The 22423-nt window shown below is 43.4% G+C and overlaps 1 protein-coding gene across 3 annotated transcripts in view; it reads right to left on the bottom strand.

Annotated features, from left to right (window-relative positions):
* LRP8 (LDL receptor related protein 8) overlaps positions 1-22423 on the bottom strand; it is a 191899-nt gene that overhangs the window by 169196 nt on the left and 280 nt on the right. For 2 of the 3 annotated variants that reach the window (XM_014939436.1, XM_014939437.1), the window contains exon 2: positions 21463-21582. In XM_014939436.1, the coding sequence (XP_014794922.1) occupies positions 21463-21582 (120 nt within the window). Of the gene's footprint in view, positions 1-20986; positions 21086-21462; positions 21583-22423 lie in introns of those variants that run through there. The other variant, XM_014939439.1, reaches the window with a different exon arrangement.

The raw sequence follows: 22423 nt of genomic DNA, 5'->3' as shown, positions 1-22423 counted from the left end.
ATCAATAAAGGGATATCTGCAGAAACATATAAACAAATTAATATCCCATGCCAAAAACTGATGGTGTTCCTCCAATTCTGAACTGCATTTCTTATAGCGACCTTAAGCCCTGAATTTACCCGACTACTTCTCTTTAATAAAGACCAACAATGTAAGCAATAAGCCTGCTCCCATTGACAATCTACCAATTTAATGGGCATTACAGGGGATTTCTGCATTGATTCCCACTCTGCAGAACACAACAACTGCACCTATGAAGCAGGATCAAATTTTCATTATGCTGGAGCTGTGAGCATTGATAGGGCTGATTTTGGAAGTATCTTCCCTGTATGACATCCACAGGGAGCCAGGATCCCCCAGTGGCACCTCTATTGGCAGTGTGGTATTCAGCCACTAGATGTCTATGACTTACCCCTGGTACCAGCAGAGAGAAAGCTGGAACTCAGTTAAGTAGAAGCCTACTGGGTTTGCAGACTGGAATCTTAAAGATATAGTGATTATGTGATCATGCTGTTTTTCTGTCTGTTACACCTCTTGCTAATATCCACTAATCAAACCAGCTGATTAATTTCAATCAAATCTGAAAACAAAGTACAGGTCTCAGAGATTATTATCTTTACAGGAACTTTATTAAAATTCAGAAATGACAGCTTGTGTGAGAGAGTTTTGAATTAGCATCCTCACTGAAGGGAAGCAAATCTGTGCCCACATCCCATTTGGTGGCACTCTGTGATGCACTGACAAGTGCAACCCAACCAGTCTCCATAGCTTCCCACAGAGTACCTGTTTTTTTCTGCTCTCTTGAGAGCAGGTCACAGAAATCAGGCTGATTGCTGGGGGACAGGAGAGTAGAAATGCAGGTTAAGACACATAGGACAAAAGTATGTGGCTCCGATTTTGCTAAGCTGAGCTGAGCTTATGGAAGGTCTTGTTCTGCATTTAACTGCAATTTTCTTTACTAAATGCCTTCTGATTAAGAAAAACTTATCTTGACAACTATGAACTAACAAAATATATGACCAAGCCAAATAAACCAAGCAAAAATAGGGACAGACTTACAAACAGAGCATGGAAGTTTCAGGACTGAATTTCAAACATAACCTACAATGAGAGCAGAAACTCAGACAATTTCTTTTTTAATTTTGTCAAATGGAAAAGATTCACTCTGCGTTGAGGTATGACAAAGACTTCATGCTTCCTGCCAGGGACAGGGTGCTCAGAGACCTAAAGAAACACCAACAATTGTCTATGGCCAAACTTTGAAACATTACATTTTAAAAGTCAGTAAAAATATCAAAAGCAATAAAAAAGGCCAGTAGCCTGAAACATTGCTAGGCTGGGTTTGTATTTGCTTGTGAGAATGCTTTAAAAACCACTCATTAGCTGCAATTAGAGGCATTAGTGTCATGGATCCGTTGTGCTTTTCAGGTACTCATCTCAGAAAAATACTAAACAGGAGGTAATCAGATGAGGCACCAAACCACAGGTTTGTATAATTTATTGCAAGGTACAAGAGTCAAGCGGAAGAGAAAACCATTAAAAATCCTAAAAGGAACTGTTCTGTGAGAGATACAACTCGGACTGAAAAGATGGGGATCCTACAGAAGACTTAAGAAAACACTCAAAAGGGATAAAGCTGGACACTCTGGTTCTGTAACTGCCTGTTCACACTGAAAACCCTGCTTCATCTCAAGTCAATGTAAACAGTGACCAAAAAATACTATTCCTACTCAGAGAGAAGTGGTTAAAGTCTAAACTTACCCAACAGCTGTTTATTTCTTAAGTTCTGGCACCACACTTGTACCCTTTCTGCAGGAGGATTTTAAAGGCAAAGAAAACAAGCCACATTTTTCCTCTGGCTTCGGTGCTGCCAAAACAAGTCTGTAGAGAAGACTTTTGTCACTGCTCTGTTTGGAGACATCAAGGCAAAGATGGCACAAAGGCCAGACAATCCTAAACCTAAGAATTAAGTACGGAACAGGAACACAGCTGTCCTTTGCACCACACATTACCTTTTCTGATTTGTCTACACCTGGGGCTACCAGCAGAAATCACAATGGGCCACTTGACCTGAATTCTTGGCAGGTGTGTGAGCCTGCTACGTTGCCGAGTCATCATTAGACCAGAGGGTAAGAGGCAAGTCCTCCTTTTGTCATTTCTAAAAAATATGAAAAGCATTTTTAAAAAAGTTCAGCTCAGACATTCAACAAAACCACCAAGTAGCACCCACCATGATGAAATAGAAAAACTAAATTTAAAATGTCCCATGAGTATAGGAAAGTCATGAGCCTGAGAGCAATGACTTGCTAGGAATGCGGTGCCATGCCAAAAACTTTGGGGAGAGAGAAGAGCATGAACATTTGCCACACGTTAATGGAAAAAGTAATGTCCTCACTGCTCCTGCATAAACCCACAGCAGATAATCCCACAAGAGTAGCAGCGCTGACTGAGGATTAAATTAGACTTCTTAGAGTGACCAATAACACATCAACACAACAGACACTGTAGAGAGCCCAGAGGTTAAATCAAGGTCTGGTCTACTCTGAAGATTGTTAATCTCGTATCTGGAAACATACCAATACCTTCAAAATCCCTGTGCCAGCCTCAGACACCTTTGGCTGCATCAGATTTAAAGTTCAGCTCTCAGTGCTGATTCCAAGGGCCTTACAGCTTGGTGAGGCCTTTCAGCCTTAAGAGATAAAAAGAAAACAAGCTGTCCCAGCAGGTACTAAAATATTACAGTGCCCCTTACAAGATCTTCCTGCTGTTGGTAGCAGAAGGGAACAGTGCACCGTTCCCTCTCCTCCTTGCAGCAGCTGCCGTTGCATACGGGAAGCTCTGTAGCACTTTGGGTTCTGACAGTTCATCCAGCATCCTTGGAGCACAGCCCTGACAAGGTATTAGAACATTTTGGAGGGATTCTTTGGAAGGAATCAAGGGAATCCTGAAAGAGACTTCAAACTTTGCCAGCAAGAGAAATTGTATATGCACAGCAACCCTCTGCCATATTTATTGCTTCCTCTCTCTCTCGCAGCAGCTGATAGATCACTGCATCAACTACTGGAAGTAATTGAGAGGAAGGAATTGAACCTTCCTGTGCATCAGGCACGAGGAGGATTCATCCTGTATTGAGGATGAGAGAAAAGTCACTCAGATGACTCAGTTGTCAGGATGTCTTCCTAATTATTGCGGTATTTAAAGAGGAGAAACATGCAGCTCTCAAACGTGACTTTGCCAAAAGTGGTATGAAAATTAAAATCCTCAGAAGAGAAGAGTGCCATGACAATGGCACCTCTGGATAAAGAAAAATATTCTCTGACCAGGATTTTGCAGAGACTTAGATTTCAGGTGACTCTTAAAATTGTGACTGCTGTTGCAAGATCAGCATTAATTGTGAAAATTAACTAGCTCCTCTGTGATTTTATTCTATACGTGCCAAGAAAAGAACAAAATATTGATTGAGTGAGCCGCAAGTTTTATTTACATAAGGATCTGATTGCCAGGTTCATTCTTATGCAAAGCAGAGAAAGCTCTTTCAGCAGGCATTTTAAAAAAAATCAGGTCTAAAAATAACATTATGCCTTAGCTTTGCTTGTAAAATGCCTAGGAGTGCATGCCCATGTTTCTGTCTTCAGTAGTCACTGTGAGACACAAGAGCTAGATCGAGGAAATTCTTGCAATTTCCACTGACTTCAAACTGGAGATGAGTTTACTCAGAATTGCAACATAACTGACCCCAACTCAGTAGTGGTAAGATGGAAACAAGAAACTAGTGTCCATTTCGATGTTTATTTTTTAGTGCTGTGTCTCCAGGTCCTTCCTTGAAGCTATTATTGTTTTTCATACTACATCTTTTTGAAGTTGTAAAAACAAACGTGTGTGCTGTATTGGACTAATGCCAGAAGGAATGACCTGGGAAAGTCAGTTTGGAAATGGAAGCAAGTTGGTGGCCTCTGAAAGGGAGCAGATCAGCTGCCTAAGCCCTTGTCTATGAAAAACAGGCACGCCTGATGAAATGATGAGGGGAAAGAGCATCTGCATGTAATATTAGCTGTTCAGTAGAAAATGAGATGTAACTTTTTGATAAAAAAAGGCTACCTCTATTTTGCATTTAATGTTTTCCAAAGCAGTACACTGCCTTTTTCATTACAGCTACACTGGGAGCATGCTACCTTCTGTGATGTGATAGAACTGAGTAAAACCCCATCTCCAAACCAAAAAGTGCCATGCAGAACTTTTTTTATTTTATAAAGCTAGTCCTAGGTCACTCTTAGCATACATCCATATTCACAATGCACATCCTTGTTCCTATCTGGCTATTTACAAAATCCCATTTCTTTCTCCAACAGGCATTACAACACAAGGCAGTACACAACAGAATGCAATTCTGGGATAATGGTATAATTCTACTCTCCCTAGGAGGTAGTGGTTTTTTTTATTTTAATTGTTATGCCTCAGGAGAACAAAGTGAAAAACCTCACCATCGTTATTTCTTTGCAAACAATTCTGCTAATTTTGAAAAAGCCACAACATGTCTCAGTGCAGGGTAAAAACTCAGTACTAAGCAGCTGAAAAAAATTCTTGGGAATAAAACTATTCCTTTCTAAAGCTCTTAGTGAAGCATCTACTGATTAAATCTGCTACGAGATCCTGAAGCCCTTACTGGATGCAGAAGGCTGTTTGGGAATTTGCCATTCTCCTACATAGAAAGAAAACAAGTGAACCCAGGAGTAAATCTTTGTAGCCAGAAACAGCCAGGCATACTGCAGTGCAGGCTTCCAGAACATCTGCTCTACAAACCTAATTATCCCTCATTGCACAGATGCAAAAGCCATCTGAAGTGTTAGCACCTAAGACATGAAGATGATTTTAAGTCCCTTTAAAATGGACTTTAAAAATTAAAAAAAAAAAAAAGGAAAGCCATGTAGAACTATTTTTGTAAGCTGACGCACATTCCATTAGACAACAAAACCTGATGGCAGTTCATTGTAATATCAGATAAGTCACATTCCCACAGCTGTCCCATAATGGGTGTTTACTCTTACTGCTCTGTAGACTCCGTTCTCAGTGGGATGGTATGAAACTGTGGTACTACAAGCTACTACAATACAGCCCGTTTTTCAGGGATTTGGCAGCTCCTTTTGAGTCTGGAGCGCAACAACTTAATTTAGTTACAAGAGAAATACGCAAGTCCTAAAGTCTAGGTAAGAACACCATTTCCAGAAGGAAACACTAAATTAAACTCACCTTCCAATAGCTAGAAGGGCACCGATCCAGCTATTGGTGGCCCTTTTACTTGCAAATTCCTTCCTGAGAATAAATTACAAGTGTAATTTGAAAGAAGTTTTAAATGGGTTTATTTATACAAATGTGGCAGAGAAACATTCATAAATGAGGCTGAAATATGTGGCTGTACAAGAGCAGACAACTTAAATCATGTAAGAAACAGGATCCACAAATCTCTTTTCTCAAGTGAAGACATCTTTCTCTTTGTCTCTCAGGAACTCTATTTCATCTCATTCCTCTTGAATTTTCACTAACAGTCAAGTGGCAACCTGCCAAATAACTCACAGTTGGCTAGAAGCATGGTCACCTACAAGCTAATTGATGCCACAAAACTTCCCTCCAGGATGCCATCTGGGTTGCATTCAATATTCTTACTGGATTCGGAAGCCCGTCCCTCTAAACTTGAAAGCTGCTTCTCTTGACCAAATGCCAATTTGCTGATTTTGTTTGCAAGCACACGCATTTAGCTGAACAGCAATACCAAGCTCCTTTTCCACTCCTTTGACCATATATCGACTGCACTATTTTACAAAAATAAAGACAAACTATTACCCCATCTCATAATTAGGTACATTGGGAAATTGAGAGCTGAAGGGACTTGTCAATGCAAACTTAGAAAGGCACCAATATAAAATAAAAAGACATTTTATACCAAGTCCCTGCCTCTGCCTGAAAAAATAGCCCACATTTTAAAAGAGCTAAAGTACCCAGCATCTCTTGATGGCTATAATGAGACTTCTAGTTTTCATTTTCAAAAATAGGGCATTTAATAAATAACCTAAAACTACTTTTGGGGCCTATCTGCCCCACTAATAGTCCAATGGGTAGGACTGGCATTCTTATTTTCCTATTGCTACTACTTCTAGCAGAAAAACACCTTACTGACATGCAGTTGCATCCTCTCAGTTCTCTGCATGGACAGCAATAGTTTTCTGTACACAAAGCCAGTTCCACGGGAAATGGAAACAATAAAGCAATGCAAAGGTCTCCTGCTTTCCTGTTTTATATCTGCTGCTTGGCAAGTTTCAGTAACTGTGCTGTCACCCCATCAGACTCGGTCACGAGATCGGGTAAGCCACTCACCTTCAGAGTGACAGCTGGGATCAAAGGAGCATCATCCCACTGGTGAGGTCTACATGGCGCAGAACACACCATCACAATTATTGTCAGCAGTTTGAGGCTAAGGAACAATCAGGCCTGAGCACAAACAGCTCTTCATTTCCAGATGAGGGCTTCCTCTGATGCTATCTGAGGTTAAGTTTACCCAGTTTCTTTGGGTGAGAAGGGGAGAGCTTGCTACAGTGCCTGTTGAAACAGGGACATGTCCTGTCAAGCTTTCAGCCTGCCTTTCCCATCACATCCTCTTCCTGCTCTTTATGGGCTCTCCACATTGGGCATACTTTCTCAACAGGCATCACACAAACTTCATTTATTAAAACCACAAAGTTCAGGCATGGCTGACTTTCCGGCTGGCTCACCAGACCTTGCACAGGGGTTTCATTCTCAGCCCTGTGAGATTCCATTTCTCTTTAGGCTTCCTTGCCTTGCAATGTCTGAGCCCAACTGGACAAGCTTACACTAGAAGCTCTCTGCTCTCTTTCCAGCAGAGAACTGCAGACATAAGCACCCAAATCACCCTTCAGCAGGCCTGGCTCTCACCTGCATGTTCCCCCAGAACACGGCCCTTGAATGTTGTCCCCAGAGAGACTGCATGAAGCCTTCATGAGCAAGGATCCTTGCAAGAGCAGTACAATTTTACTCTATAGCCACCTTCCCTGAAAAACTTTGTAATACAATAGATTTGGCAGGACTGAACCACAGTTACCTACTCTTCATCTGGAGGAGAGAGAACGTGCTGGGAAATGCAAAGGCAGTTTATTTGACTCTCTTGTTCAGACATAATGTGGTTTGAACAAAAGTCCAACCTGGCAAAAGCTCATGAAAACGCATCTCCATCAAGTTCATACACTTATAAACAAGTGCACATCAGGGAGAGAAGGGTAGAGTGCCTGCTTGCATTTAGCAATTCTTCCTGGCTATTTTCTGCAGTCAAACTTAGTATCTAATACTCTGGAAGTGTTTTAGTACCTATTACAAGAAAATCCTATTAATATTAGCTGAGGAATGGGTACTGAAAAAGCAGGATGTAAGTTACAATACTGACGTAACAGAGAGGTTTACAATGACTCACTAAATACACAGCAACAATAAACTCACTTTGAACTCACCAAGAGTTCTGCTCCCCAGTCTAACAGCCTGCAGCTTCGCAGGAGAAACCGCCCCTCCAAATGGCTCAGGGTTGAGGTTTTTTTTGTTCTGGGTTATTTTTTTTTGTCAATTGAATATATTGCACAATATCTAAAACAGAACATGAACTTAGGAGTTTTCTCATAAGCAAGTGGAATAAAGCAATAACACTGAGGCTTTCCAAGCCACGTCCAGCCCAGGATACAAGACTGTCAGGCAGGATGAGAAGCTTCAACTGGGGATACTCAGCCCAAGCAGTGGGAGGAGCACAGCCTGCACACCACTTTGTGGGACTGAGAAACGCTGCTTATTTCCCTCGGGTCCACCCCTGCTTTGACAGATAAGGCTGCAAACTATGGGCCAAGCCTGGAGAAAGCTCAGCTGCTGCAATGTTCATTGTCTAGGCCAGGGTGAACACCAGAGGGACTGGCAAGGGAAAGTGACTGTGAGGATTTTCCTGCCACAAGCAGGCTCTCTTTAAATTTAATATTTAAATATTAAGTCAACCCTTGTGATTTCCTGCTCTTTTAGCCTCCCTGTGTTAAACAGCAACATACACACTACACCTCTACCACACTGGGAACTCTGGGTCTTTCTGCTCCAAAAGGCAGAGAGACCTGAAGTTTAGCACATGAAGAACCTGCTTTAGCTGTAGGAATAACACACCATCTGTTGGGATTGAGCTTGGCCCCTTCCACAAAAGAGCAGAGCTGTAAATGCAGCCCAAGCAGCCTACTGACAATCTCCAAATTGAAAGCCAAGATCATTCTTCAACTATGGATACCACAAACTAAAATACGCCTGCAATTAATCTGCCCTTCAGCAGGACACTGGAGAACACAGGCACAAGAAGTACTGGATACAGACTGAATGAGTAGTCAATAAAATATGGATGGTTTCTATTTTCACGGCTTGCCTATGGCAAGTTCTCACAAAACAACGTAGCTGGGGGATGCATGAGATCAGGAATGGAATGCAACTGTGCTTTCTTTTCCAAGGTAGAATTACAGAGGAGTTAATGCCCACTTGGAACAAAACAATTGTCCAAGCCCAGAAATTGCTGCCCCCTTCATCAAGTCTACACTGAACGTAATTAGGTGGGAACTAACACCTTGACTTATCAAGGAGTAGTCATCAAACATGGTATCTCCCCAGCAAGCCTGCTCACCATTATTCCTGCACACACTACTGCAGAAAACACTTCATTCTGTACCATTACAAAGTACACATCACAGACCAGGATTGGACCTCAATTTTTTGTAGGTCCACAATGATGCTCCATACACTTCTGGAAACTAAAAGAATACAGGGTAATACCCTAATAAGAACTGCTGCAGAAATATTTTTATGAACAAACCAGGACTGAAACCATTGATTTTTGAGTTTAGAAAGGTTCCTTATTGTCAGCTGTGACTATAACTGTGGAGGATAAAAGAACTATAAAATCCATGTCTTTAAATTGGAGAGACATGGATTTGATGGATGGGCCACTCAGTGGACAAGGAAGTGGCTGGATGGCTGCACTCAAAGAGTTGTAGTCAACAGCTCAATGTCTAAGGGGAGACCAGTGATGAGTGGTGTTCCTCAGAGGGCGGTACCAGGACCAGTGCTGTTTAACATCTTTGTTGGTGGCATTGACAGTGGGACCCTCAGCAAGTTTGCCAACAACACCAATCTGTGTGGTCAACATGCTGGAGGGAAGGGATTCCATCCAGAGGGACCTGGACAGGCTTGAGAGGTGGGCCTGTGCTAACCTCATGAAGTTCAGCAAGGCCAAGTGCAAGGTCCTGCATGTGGGGCAGGGCACTCCCAAGCACAAATACAGGCTGGGCAGAGAACGGATTGAGGAAAGAGACTTGGGAGTGTTGGTAAACGAGAAGCTCAGCATGACCTGGCAATGTCCACTCTCAGCCCAGAAAACCAACTGTATCCTGGGCTCCATCAGAAGCAGCATGGCCAGAAGGGTGAGGGAGGGGATTCTGCCCCTCTACTCCACTCTGGTGAGCCGATGGAGCAGCAGAACCTCATAGACCACACAAACCCCTCTCCTTTCTGGGCCCACAGCAGCAGTTTTTCCAGCTAAGAGACATCAATCTCAACAGACCTATGCCAGCAGGGAGAAGGTCAGGCCTGTGCTATGAAGCTGCAGGGCCAAGCTGTTAGTCAGCAATCTGAAATACAGATCAGCATTTCCTCAGAGACTTCTGCAGCAGCAAGATCAGGCTGAGCCATCAAGCAGACAAGATGTTTTCTTTCTCCAAATTTCAACATCAGGGAATGGTGCCGTCCATAGATTAAAGTAATAAGAAAGCCCCACCAAACGCCACAATTAATTAGAGCAGAACACACAGCAAATATCTTCCCCAAATCCCGAGATACTCATCGTTTAATATTTTTGATTTCTAACACTTCAGAATGAAATGAGATCTTCACTCTTCCAATTCATAGCCAGTAAGAAATATAATTCTCTCTCTCCCACACACAGCACTAACAGGTATGAATATTCTCCTTCCCATCGACTTACAAGAATTTATCCAATGCAAGACAGTTAAACTTGCATCATCCTTATATGTCAAACTGCTACAAAAATCTCTGCTATTATAAAAGCAGATTAAGAAACCCAACACAGTTAACAGATAATCCCAACTGAATACTGTGGAAAAATGACATTTACACATGTCCTTTTTCTATGTTAAAGGTCAAGCCGATGCACCAAAAAGCTTCGTCTACAGGAAATTCACCCCCAACCAGCTCAAGGAGAGATGCTACCAGCTTTTAGGTGTACCACAGTCATAAAAATAGCCATAATTTTTAAATAAAAGCTTTAGGGAATTTTGGTTTGTTGTTCTAGGTCTCATCAGGCTTGTTCTTTCTCTCAAGAAACCTAATCCCACAAAACCTCAGTAAAAACAAGTATCAGGGAGAAAAGCCTATTCAAAAATGATAGAGTAAGATTCTGCCCTAAACCAGTCATTGAATACGTGTCTAATGCCACATTCAGACTCACACTCCCCCAGAGCAAGAGAAAAATTCTTGTGGGAAGGGGGCAAATTATGTCCTGTACTTGGCTGCCTTCCTCCCCCTCTGTGGTTTTCACTGCCAGAGAAGCATCTTTTTTACACTCTAAAATTAACCCTGTGGTATGATAATGAGGGCCACACAACACACTACAGACAAGTAACCTGTTAGTAACAAAGATCACTGCTCAACCCTGACTATTAGGGAAAATACACTGACAACTATCCAAGCTTGCACAGAGAAGGAAGGAAGGAAAGAAAACAGTCTCCCAAAAGGGGATTTTTGTTTCAGGTTTTCTTGAAACACTCCCACATGTGCTGAGCGGGCAGAGAGGAAGCTGCCAGGGCAACAGCCCCGTAAACCAAGGACCCTGTAAAGCCCAGCACAAATCTGAGCTTTGCTGCAGGAATGCAACACTTCCCGTGGTGCTGAACATCTTAGTCCTGACCTTGAAAGCCTGAGGAACAGAACTGCTCAGTGACAGGTGATGGCTTTTGTTCTGTGAACACACATCTTCTGGGTTATTGTTTGCCAATACACTTCCCAGTATGCCCAACAATTTGGTGCACAACTGCCCTGAAATAAATTGGAGTCAACAGTAGGCAGGTGAAAAGCTCCACACCAGCACCAGTCTCTCCAGCACTGTCACCCTGGCAGCCTTAACCTGGATTTCAGTCTCAAAGTTTAAAAATACTGTAAATTAACGAAATAGATCTGGGCAGAGTTAACTTAGAAGCTTCTAGCCAGCTGAAGTACCACATTCATGCAGGAGCTATTAATCCTTTCTGCAAGTATTTGCAGAAAATAAGGCTGGCAGCATTCACATGATTGTGTGCATAATGAAATGAGAAGAAACGCCTGCTGCTCTCAGCCAAGCTCTGCAGAATCTCCTTCGATGCCTGAGCGAGAGAAGGTGTTAATGAAGGCTTTGTGCATTGCTGCTAAGGACAGGCACTCTGCAGAACAGGGCCATGAGAATTAATGGCTAAACTCATGCAGGAGTTAAAGGAAAAGGATTCTAGCAAGCCAACGAGATGCTGCGTGCAAGCCTGGGAAAGGCTCCACATTGCTCAGGCACATGCTCACCCACAACCATGAAGAAAAATTAGCTATGTTATTCATCGTTTCCCTCTACAAGAGGGTGCCTGCATTTATAGCACAGGCCCCAGGATTTCTCCCCTGCTCCACACTCACGCTCTTTGAAGTGCCATGCCACGATCAAGAGTCCCTCCAGTCAAAACTGGACGGATGCGATTCTTTTCAGCACCTGTCAACGCAGCTCCTTAATCCTTATTTAACTTCAGGGATCAACATGCACTGCTACCTCGGGCAAACACAGATAACACATTATTTTATAAAAAATAGGACAGAATTCTGTGTTAAGGAGCTCTCATGTAAAGGGGAGCAAAAATCACCCAGCAAAGAGCAATTCCTTCAACTAAAACATGCGATTTCAATACACCAATGTGATCCTGGCAGAGACTGTTCCAGAGGTTTCCCTTTGAAACTCATTATTTATCATCCCCAAAAGAATTGTGCCCATATAAGTCACCCCTTCTAAATTGTACAACAAGCCTGATAGTACCCAGCTAATTTAAAGGCTACCTGCTATTGCCACCAAAATAAGCCCTACTTATCAAACTGGCGGAAAATAATGTTATTGTGCAAACTTAAGAGTTGTGCAATCTGAATTGTATCTTCGTGGTTTTACAAGGAAAGGAAGAAGGAAAATAGAGGCAGCAATAAAATACATAAGAGCAAATTAAACTTTCCTAGTCATCTTGGTTCTTGCCAGCCAAGGATATGTTACAAATAATTTATCAAGGCAAAGGTGTGCTAGTAATAAATTATTTCAATAGTAAGTGCTCAGATAACAGCAAGGTGTGGTCATGGAGGTAAAAAGGAGGTCAGGAGAGGGACATCCCCATGTGAAATGGAAAGATCCTCTTTAGTGATGAAAAAACTTGACCTGTGTAGTCTCAAAACAGGGACTTTTGGCAAGCTGAAGAGGTGGCTGCAGTGATGACTGCCTGTACACAGCTTGCATTCTGTTATTCTTTAGGATATGTTAGATTGTACAAGTCAGTTTTGAAAAGGAAAACTAAAACCACGCTCCTCCTCAAGTTCCTGTATTTTATGTTTTATACTAAATACAAAAAAATGATCCATTTGAAGGATTTCTTGCACTTGACGCAACTAAAATTTCGAAACAGTGAGTTACCTAGACACTGGGATTTTTCTGACTATTTTACAAGCTGTGTATGACAAAAGCTGAGCCCTTGAGCAGTCATTTAATCCAAGGAACATGATTATCTGTGTAAAACAATGTGATAATGGACCAGAAAACAAGAAATTGAGAACATTCTTCATGAGTCACTAATGCTCACAATGAGTTGCTGAATCACTCTACAGCCTTGGGCAAAGGATAACTTCTCTAAGCATCAGTTTTCATATCCATAAGATCATATTTAGTCCACTTGTATGCTGAAGACTTACAGAAAGCTAAGCTGCTAACCAGCCACTGGATGACAAATGTGTAATCAGTATAACACAACTCCACTAACAAGAATAGAACCACTCAGTTGCAGAGACAGGAGGTGTATTTCTTGGCCAACATCAGTCAACAGTGACTTTTGTTATCAAAGAAACTGGGGCATTTCTCTCTGTTTGTAAGGAGCTGCAAAGATGTGATTCAGGATGAGAAGAGTACAGCAACAGTTGTAAGTTTACATCTGAAATAGCCATCATCTGTCACCTGCTCCTGTTCTCAGTGCAAATATATTCACTACTCCTGCTATTGCTGATTTTTATGCTTTTAACTACTCCCCCGATCACACAGAGCAACATCATATCTGGATGACACAGGTCCAGCTAATCCATCAAGATTAACTGATATACAATCACTGCTAAATAAGCAAACCAAGCAAGCTGGTAACATTGAGGACCCATGCAACACAGCTGGAAAGATACCTACAACCTTACTCATCTAGGTCAACAAAAATAGAAAAAGCCTGCAAAGTCACCAAATAAATTAATCACAGTAGCTTTATATATGGGAAGCAAAGATGGACAGAAAACCTCTACTGGGTAACGCACAGCAGAGCAAAGACTTAGGATCAAAAGAAAATTTTAATTTGTCCTTTGAAATGAAGTAAAATGCCACCTCAACGTACACCATACTGCATACATACACCATACTACATGTTACATCTCCAGAGTATGAAACAAGGGCAGTTAAAGTACAAAGCAAAGTTAAAACCTAGAATCAAAGCAGTTATCTAAACAAGGAAAAAAGTACAATTAAGAGTTACTGTCAGTTGTACACACGAGTTTCTTCAACAATCATTTTTTAAAATTGATAAAACAGTACTATAAGCTACTTGGAAAGGGAGAGAAGTCTACAACAACATAACATATTCCAAATTTAACAAAAATCAAGAGGAAATTTCCATCTATTTCAATAGATCTTAAACACATTCTCTCCCCCCCCACACCCCTTCAGTGTTTTGCAAGCAAAAGGAATCACACCCACAGAAGCTACAGAAATCAAATCTAGAACTCCAAAAAAGATATAGGAACTTACAGCAGGCAAAACTCTCACCCAGGATGGACAAGATTCTGCGGCACTAATGACTTATATTTTAAATTATATATCTATCTTTGAAAAGAAAAAGTAACCACAGCACAGAGAGCAGTTGCCAAGAAGAGCCCTTCTGGTTCTGCAAGTACAGGACTGTGCTCCTGCTGCCATGGAAACCAAAGTCCCTGACTGCTCTGGTCCTGGTACAGTGCCACACATGCTCTCAAGCATTTAATAAATATTAATAATGCAAAAATAATATCGATGTATCAGAAACAGAACATCTAAAAAAATCAGCAATAAAGCTCACTTTACATGGCTGCAGCCCAAAGGCTACCAGCCTCACTCTAAGCCAACTATAAACTCTGGTCTCTCCTAGTTTCTAACACTTGCTCTTGGCATTAATTGTAAGGTTAAACTGACCACCAGGCCTCAGCTTAGAGTGGAAAAAGCCAGGAAACCTGGAGGAAAAATTGAAACACTTCCACTAGTCCAACAGGTACCTCTGCAGTAGCAATATGGCTGAACGTATTGAGCGCTGGACTGGTAGGTGGGAGACCTCGTTTCTTTTCTTGGCTCTGCTGCTGACAACTTGTACAACTGTGAGTCACTCGGGGCCAGCTCCCACCTGCAGAAAAGCTGTAACACCATTTATTCACCTCTTCGTGGGTAGCAAGGCACAGGGCTGCCGAATCAGCCTCAGCTCTAGGGAAAAAGTCATGGTCCTTGCCAAGAACAGAACCACAGCCCCTCTGGGCATCATTATCAGGGCAAGACACAGAGCATACCTCAAGCTGAGAGACCGTGAGAGATGAAGCTCACATCCCCAGTTTAAAAATCTTTTGGCTTCTCTTAGGTTAAAATTCAGCTTTTTAAAATATTCCAATATTCCATATTTGGATGGATTTAGTTTTATTTTTCAACTAGCTTAAAGCATTATTGTAACTTCTAAAGTCTAATCTCTTGTTATCTCTTGTATTTCAGCCAGAATTTTTCACAGAGCAGAGAGTCTGCATTAATTTTATCACAGGGCCTTTCACCCCCTTCCCTTCCCTTGTGGCTATCTAAATATTAATAATTTTAACGGGAAATGGAGAGTTAGAAAAACTACAGTCGGCATTTTCAACACTTCCCACACACGCACCGTGAAATAAAGGAGGCTTCCCTTTGGCTAGAGCCAGCTGTCTGAGCTGGGAGCAGAGCAGACTGGAGCAGGCACTCTGCTTTTCTACCAAGGACATGCCACAGTGTAAGAAAAGAAGCGGCACCACAGATCTTCATCCCCATCACTCAAACTCAGCTTACTGATTTGTTTTCCTGTGCAAAGCAAAGAAAGAAAAATTGACATCTTACAGCATTTTATAAGGCATGTAATGACACAGACAAGCAGAGCTGAGCAGTAACACGCTTTGGGAACATCTTTGAAATCACCAGGGAAAAGCTGCAGGGAAATTGGAAAGTTGCAGAGAGGCCAGAGAAACAACAGTACAAGGACCAGGAGAGCTTCACACCAAACCAAGTCTACCACAAACACGTCTAATACATCCCAGTCTCTGAGGCAAACCAAAGACATGATAAATTTGCCATCAAAAAAGCTAGCAGAAACAAAAGCTGGTTGCCTGGTCTATTACAAACAGCTAAGGGAATTAATAATTGTCAGGGATTTTCAGGCATTACAGAGTGTTAAATGGTCCTTTAGGTGGACAATGGAGTCAAGAAAACTCATCATTTCTAGCACTGGCAATCTCTTTGTCTAGGTGTGTCAGATAAATGTGTTCACCAACACATTACATTTGGTTCCTCCAGTTTCATAATTGTAATTTGTTCATTTGAATTAATCTCTAGATATTTTCCGATTAATATTAAATTACCATAAGTATTTTCCGCTCTGACATCAACTACTACAAAATTATCTCTCAAACCTGTGCTAATCCTGGATCTATAATACTGCAGAGAAAAGAGAACTGGTCTACATTGACTTTTGTTCTATCTTTCTATACATTAAAATGCTCTGGATGAAATTTGCCTTCCTTGGCTCAAAGTGTAGAATATGGTTCTATCCTCTGAAACAAAGGCTTTGAGCTCTTTCATAAACAAACCAAGTCACTGTCAGTTTTGATTCCACTTTTATACTTTCCTTCTTGAACTTGAAATCATTACTTTCAATCTTCCCATTCTCCTTGACCTCAGGAAAGCTTTTCAGATCACAGCTTGTTTCTGTAACTGTATCTAGAGCAACCTATGTGCTTTCTTCTTATAGCACAGCAGCATTCCATAAAAATCAAGTTCTCTTCCCTCTGTTGCCACAACGCCCCCAATGGCTATCCCATGCACCCGAGTTCCCTCTTCTGTCTTTTCAGCGGCTCTACTCCAGTTCTCTCTCTCTTTCGGAGCCCATGAGCGGGAGTGATAGAAAAAAAAACAGCTCCTGGAAAGCAGTTAGTATCTAGAGATAATAAAACTCATCAAGTGAATGTGCCAGGAAATGGGGAAATGGAGAAGGGCACGCTTCCCGCATGTACTTAATCTTGATTTTCTACATGAAGGATGAAGCTCAGGGAAAATAACACAAACCCTCAAAATATGCAAGTTCACTTTCTCAGAACAGACAATCAGAATATAATGAAAAAAGGAAGATAAGCAGATAATAACATTCACTGTGGAACACAAGAGAACAGTAATTTGGTTTTGAGTCTAACTTGCACATGAACATAGTGCAGACCAGGAGAGGAGGGCAACAGACAAGCAAACGAGCCTTGTCTCTCTGCACCGCTCTTCCCAGTGCTTCCAGTTTTGGGATGCGAATGCAAGCTGGCCACGCAACTCAGTTAAGCTATCACTGACATAATCAAGAGCATATGACTATCCATATGTCAAAGAAACCTAAAACTCTCCACATGGTGACGTGCACATATCAAAGGCACGCTGGCACCTCCAGAGTAACACGCAGCTATCACTCAGCAGAGAATACCATCTCAACACTGAACAGGAAGAAAAATTGGAGGAACAGTTAACAGAGGACAAAAAAGTTACAGAATATATGTGTCAATTGTGGCTGCCTGCTGTCTCACTTTGTCACACCCCAAAACCTGCAAGCACGGCACACCATTACACTCCTGCGTTTCAAAGCCACTCAGGCCATATTTAACTCTTCACAGGATCCAGATTTTAGTTCTCAAATAGGCTTTTGATATATTTTTATTCCCAAATTCCAGCTCTGGTGAAATTTGAGCTGAAAAGCAAAGATAATACCAGACGGCCTCCTAGGCTTTCACACAGGCAGCAGGAGTCAAACTCTGCAGATTCTCTACACACAAAGCTATCAGGAGAACAGGAGTCTTTCTTCCTCCCAATAGCAAGGGAGCCATGTCTCAGCTACACAGTCACATACTGTGGCCTCAAGGCCGGGCAAGGGCTGAGGTAGGGGGAAGTTTACTGATGCCATGTATTTACCCCAAATTCTGCACACGTAGGAACAGTCTTTGAAACAGTAACTCCCTTCAGACTGAATCTCAATCCTGTCCAATATAAAATATCCCTATGAACAGTACTGACCAGAAAGCAACCCCACAGAAGGGATCCCAATACAAAGATGGAAAATGGAGCTTTAAAAGAGAAATAGTAATTGTGCATTTGGCTGTGTCCCCTTGCAGGCAAGCATTTTGAAGCTGAAATGTTTCATTTTAGGAGACTAGTTAACCTACTGATTGCTTTTTGCAACCATACTCTTTGCCACATTTAAGGAATAATCAGCAGCGAAACATTTAAGCAGAGGTCTTCCAGTCTCTTTTACCCACTCTCAGGCCTGGGTGAAGATAATGTGAGCCCTACTTGCAGCAGAAAATTCTATCAAACACAATCATCAAACTAAGAGCTCCTATTTTGTGTCAAATATATGGTGTCTGGATGCAATTTACAAGTTCTTCCTTGCTTTCTGCAGGCTGCAGTGACAAGCAAGAAGAAACTTGCAAAACTGGGCAAAAAGTCTCCAAGAGCCACTCCCCCTTCAAAGCAGCTCTCTAGGATTTTCCATTTTGGAGGACGTGTCACACAGCAGCAGGCACCCTGGGCACACAGCTTGTGGTCCCCAAGGCTGACCTGGCCCTGCAGCACCCACCTATCCTGAGAGAGACAGGACAAAACCCAGCATCCCACCCTCTGAGTATCTCAGCAAGGAGTGATCCTTTGCCAAAACACTGTGCCTCAGAAAATGGACATTTTTCCCACCATAAAAAAAGCTTTTGTATTTTATAACGTTGCTGCTGTACCATTGAGGAAAAGTCTTGATGACTTTGTATCTGCAAACTTTCCCCGAAATAGGTTATAAAATTCAGTCTTAACTTTCCAGAGTTTCCTGAGAGGAAAAAGCATCACTTGCTTGTACAAGGAAGGAGTAAAATGCATCTAAAAAAATCATGTTCAAGGACTGCCCTGGAGCCCTGTCCTCATTGTGTGGCTCACTTAGAGTGCAGTGCATGACAGTGCAAGCTGTAAATTGTGACTGGGTTTTTGTCTTGTAAGGCCAAGGCAGACTGCACTGAGCTCAGGCAAATAATTTGGAGGGGAACAACACACCAAAAAAAAAAAACAACCCAACACTCCAAACCAAAAATTCCAAAAATCCAACAATGTCAGTCTTTATGTAAAGATGGCTTCTAGTACGAAGCACACCGAGTACTGCCAGGTTGTCAAGCCCTTGTTTTGCACAAACAAAAATTATCTCCTTCCAGAACTGATTAAGATACTCTTAGTTACAAAATCTTCGAGAGTACATAGACCATCTATCACAAGGACAAGTGTGTTTCATAAACGCAATTCTTAACACAGATGAAAACCATCCTGTTTTTTCAACAAGGGATGATATATACAAGCAGCAATGACCTATTACAAATAGATTATCAACTCTGGAAAAAGCATCAGCAAGTAATTACAGAGGTTATCAAGGTCCCTATCAGTACTCATTACCAACAGCCTACCTGCATTTTCTTTTCCCTCTCCATCACCGTTCCAGCATGCTGAGTTTTTCAGAACAACTTCTTCCAGTGTGTATGTTCATAAAATAGTTTTAAATTAATATCTGTTTAGTACAGCAGTGATAGCAGAGGTGATATCTAGAAGCAAAAACATGGAACATACTCTTTCACCCAGTGAGTATAACTCTAAACATCACATATGCTGAAAAGCAGTATGCATTTTTAAAAGAAAACAGCGTTCAGAAACAATGTAAGTGAGAAAAACGTGTGAGAAAAATGCAATGTAAATGTCTTTCAGACTGCTTGGAGAAACAACTGCAAAGTCAATATATATATGAACTAAATTAACAGTCCATGAGTAATTTCTGTAGCGCACTCCTCAATCAATAATAAATGCCAAGTTCAGATTAAAGCCAAGAACTCTTTCTGATGTCTTTATATCCAAAAATTCTTTTTCCTAACAGCTCAAAAGTCACCATCGTACCACAAACTAGCCGGCAGTTTTTACCACCCCCAAATCCAAGAACTGTAAAAACCCTCTGAAATAAAACTAAATCAGATGCAATTATTCGTCTGAGCATTCTAACACAGCACAAGTCACACAGAGCTGATATTCAGCAAGATGTCGTCTTACACTCTCTCTTCTGATACAGTGCTTAGAGGGCGGATCACAAGGAAAAGGGAGAGATAAAAAAAGCAGCCCACATCCTGACACACTCACTCATCCCAGGCAAGGAGCACAGGCCACAAACCTACTCTTCAATGCAGAGTGTGGGATGCAGAATCTGTTTCTCAAGATGCTTCTCCAGCCACGATCCCAACCTCTGAAAGAGCATTTCCCAAAGCTCAGCCCACCGGTCACCTGCAGCCCACCAAGGCTTTGTACAACAGCACACAGAGGGACTTTTAAATAGAAGGCTTCAGGAATACCATTATCAGCCTGCTCAGAGATTGCAGTGCTTCCACAGATCAGCGTCTCTCTCTGCAAACTCATAGGCTTCTGAGAAAACTTGCCCAGTTATGACTGCACAGGAGTCCAAGCTAGTTCTCTCTCTGGCTTCCCAAACCTAAATTGTCCTTAACTAGTGCCAATATAATTCCTGCATAAGCCACATCTATATCTGAACTAAGTAATGCTGCTAACTCCCTAGATCATAAACTTAGGCATATGTAAAGCTCATCGAGTCCCCTGAATACAAAAGCACCAGAAATAAATGTTACGTTTTATGCTGTAACATCAAGACATTTCTTGTGAACAATAGTTTGGGAATCCCTGCTCTCTTTAAACTAATCTACTGAGACTTCACACTGAGTATCACCTGACACAGATATATTGGTGAAGCTGTTAACAGGACAGTCACATACCAAAAACCACATAATCAACGACTCTTCTTTTCTTGGTACATCCCGAGGTCTATGAACTTTCAAGAGTTCATTCAGCAAATTATAACCCGATGCACATTCAGCATCTATTATCCTACAGAGATAATTCAAAGAGATGTGGTACTTACTACAACATTTGCAACCTAAAACTCCAAATTAAAGATACTTCTCTTTAATACTTAGGTACCATAACTTCTCTTACAGATGCTTGTTAAGCTCCATGGTTGAGACAAATTCTCCTAGGCTGTCAGAAGCTGTAAGCAAAATAACGGAGAGGTAGTAACAGCACAACCCTAGAAACTACTCAAAGTTTACTGGGTGCCACTCACATGCACCAGGGCCACACCACAGGAGAAGGCAAAACTGCCATCCTCCCGGGATTGAAAGTTACAGGATCGGTCAGTTACGTGACTGATGCTGCCAAGCAGTGTGACTTGTTCATCTCCCTTCTCCTCCCCATGACTGAAAACATGTATTTAAGCACAAAACTCACACCAACCCCACATCTGGTGGCGATGTTTAGAAGGAGCCGAGTTTCACGTGAGCACCTGTCACTGGCCCTGAGCACGGACCTCCCCCGGGGTCTAACACCTCTCCCAGCTCCCCTGAGGACGGAACCCGCGCCGCTCCGAGCAGAAGCGCTGCTGGAGGGGAGGGCGGACCCTGACGGCGGGCAGAGAGCTCCGGCGGTCCCTGCCCGAGCCAGCCCGGCCGCGGCCGGCGGCGGGGAGGAAGCCGCTACCCCGCGGCGCGGAGCGCAGCCGGCGGCGGGCACGGCCGCCGCGTCACGGATCTGCTGCTCCCGGCAGCCAATCGGCGCCCGAGCCGGGGACGGCGCGACTTCATTCATTAAAAAAAAATAAAAAGAAAAAGGAGGCGCAGCGCAACTGGGAATCGTGCCCTTCCAGGCTGGGCGCGGGGAGAGCCCCCCGACCCCGGCTCCCCGCCCCACCGCGCCCGGGGACGGACACTCACGGCAATCCGCCTCGTCGCTGTTATCCGAGCAGTCGTCGTCCTCGTCACATTTCCAGATGGCGGGGATGCACCGCTCGTTCCGGCACTGGAACTGGTCCTCCTCGCACTCCTTGACGGCGCCTGTCGAGACACGGGGCCGCGCCTGGGTCAGAGGGGCGCGCTCCCCCGGCAGGGGCATCCCGGGGCCACCCCTTCGCCCGGTCCCGGCCACGCACAAGGCGGGCAGGGCACCGGGAGCCGCCGGCCGAGCGTGGGGGGCTGGGCTCGCCGGGGCAGAGGGGCTCGGTGCGGGCAGGGGGAGACGCGCCTCCGCGGGAGGACGGCGGTGATCCCGAAGCTGCTTTGTGCGGGGATAAAAGGGGCCATTCCCGTCCTTCCCCGCATTGTTGGGAAGGCAGGGGGAACGGAGCCTGGGAATAGAAGATGGTTAAACCCGAAACGCAAAAGACAAAGAAAAATTATAAAGCACACCGAAACCGGGACCTCCTGCGCGTCCGTTACCGGGGCAAAAAGCACAGATACCCGGGGACGTGAAGGGGTATCGTGCACCGGCGCCGTCCCGGGAAAAGGGAACTGACCCAACTCAAGTTGAGGGCGGGGGGGGAGGAGGGACGGACGGAGCAAATCTGCTTTGCAGCCCCGGTGCAGCGCTGCTTTGATAAGGCACAAATCTCCTCAGAAAGGGATTAAAGGTGGCAGCTCCTGTCACCAGCGCTCGGGTCGCATTCGCTCGCTGAACAGCGTGCCCGGCTCCCGCAGGTCGCCAACCCCCCGAGCGTGCGGGGCAACCGCGGCGAGTGGGTGCCCGCGGCTGCGCACCCCCGGGTACCCGGACGGGCAAAAGGACCGCTCTCCCCCTCCCCGGGACAGCCGAGCCGATGCTCGCCCCGGCGCTGAGGCAGATCCCGCCGGAGACCCACCTTTGCCGAGGTGCAGCTTGAGCAGCAACAGCTGGAGGAGC

This window comes from Calidris pugnax, unplaced genomic scaffold (assembly GCF_001431845.1).
Source record: "Calidris pugnax isolate Ruff unplaced genomic scaffold, ASM143184v1 scaffold18, whole genome shotgun sequence".
NCBI lineage: Eukaryota > Metazoa > Chordata > Aves > Charadriiformes > Scolopacidae > Calidris > Calidris pugnax.
Note: the sequence above shows the minus strand (reverse complement) of the source record. Positions and strands in the feature narration are given on the sequence as shown.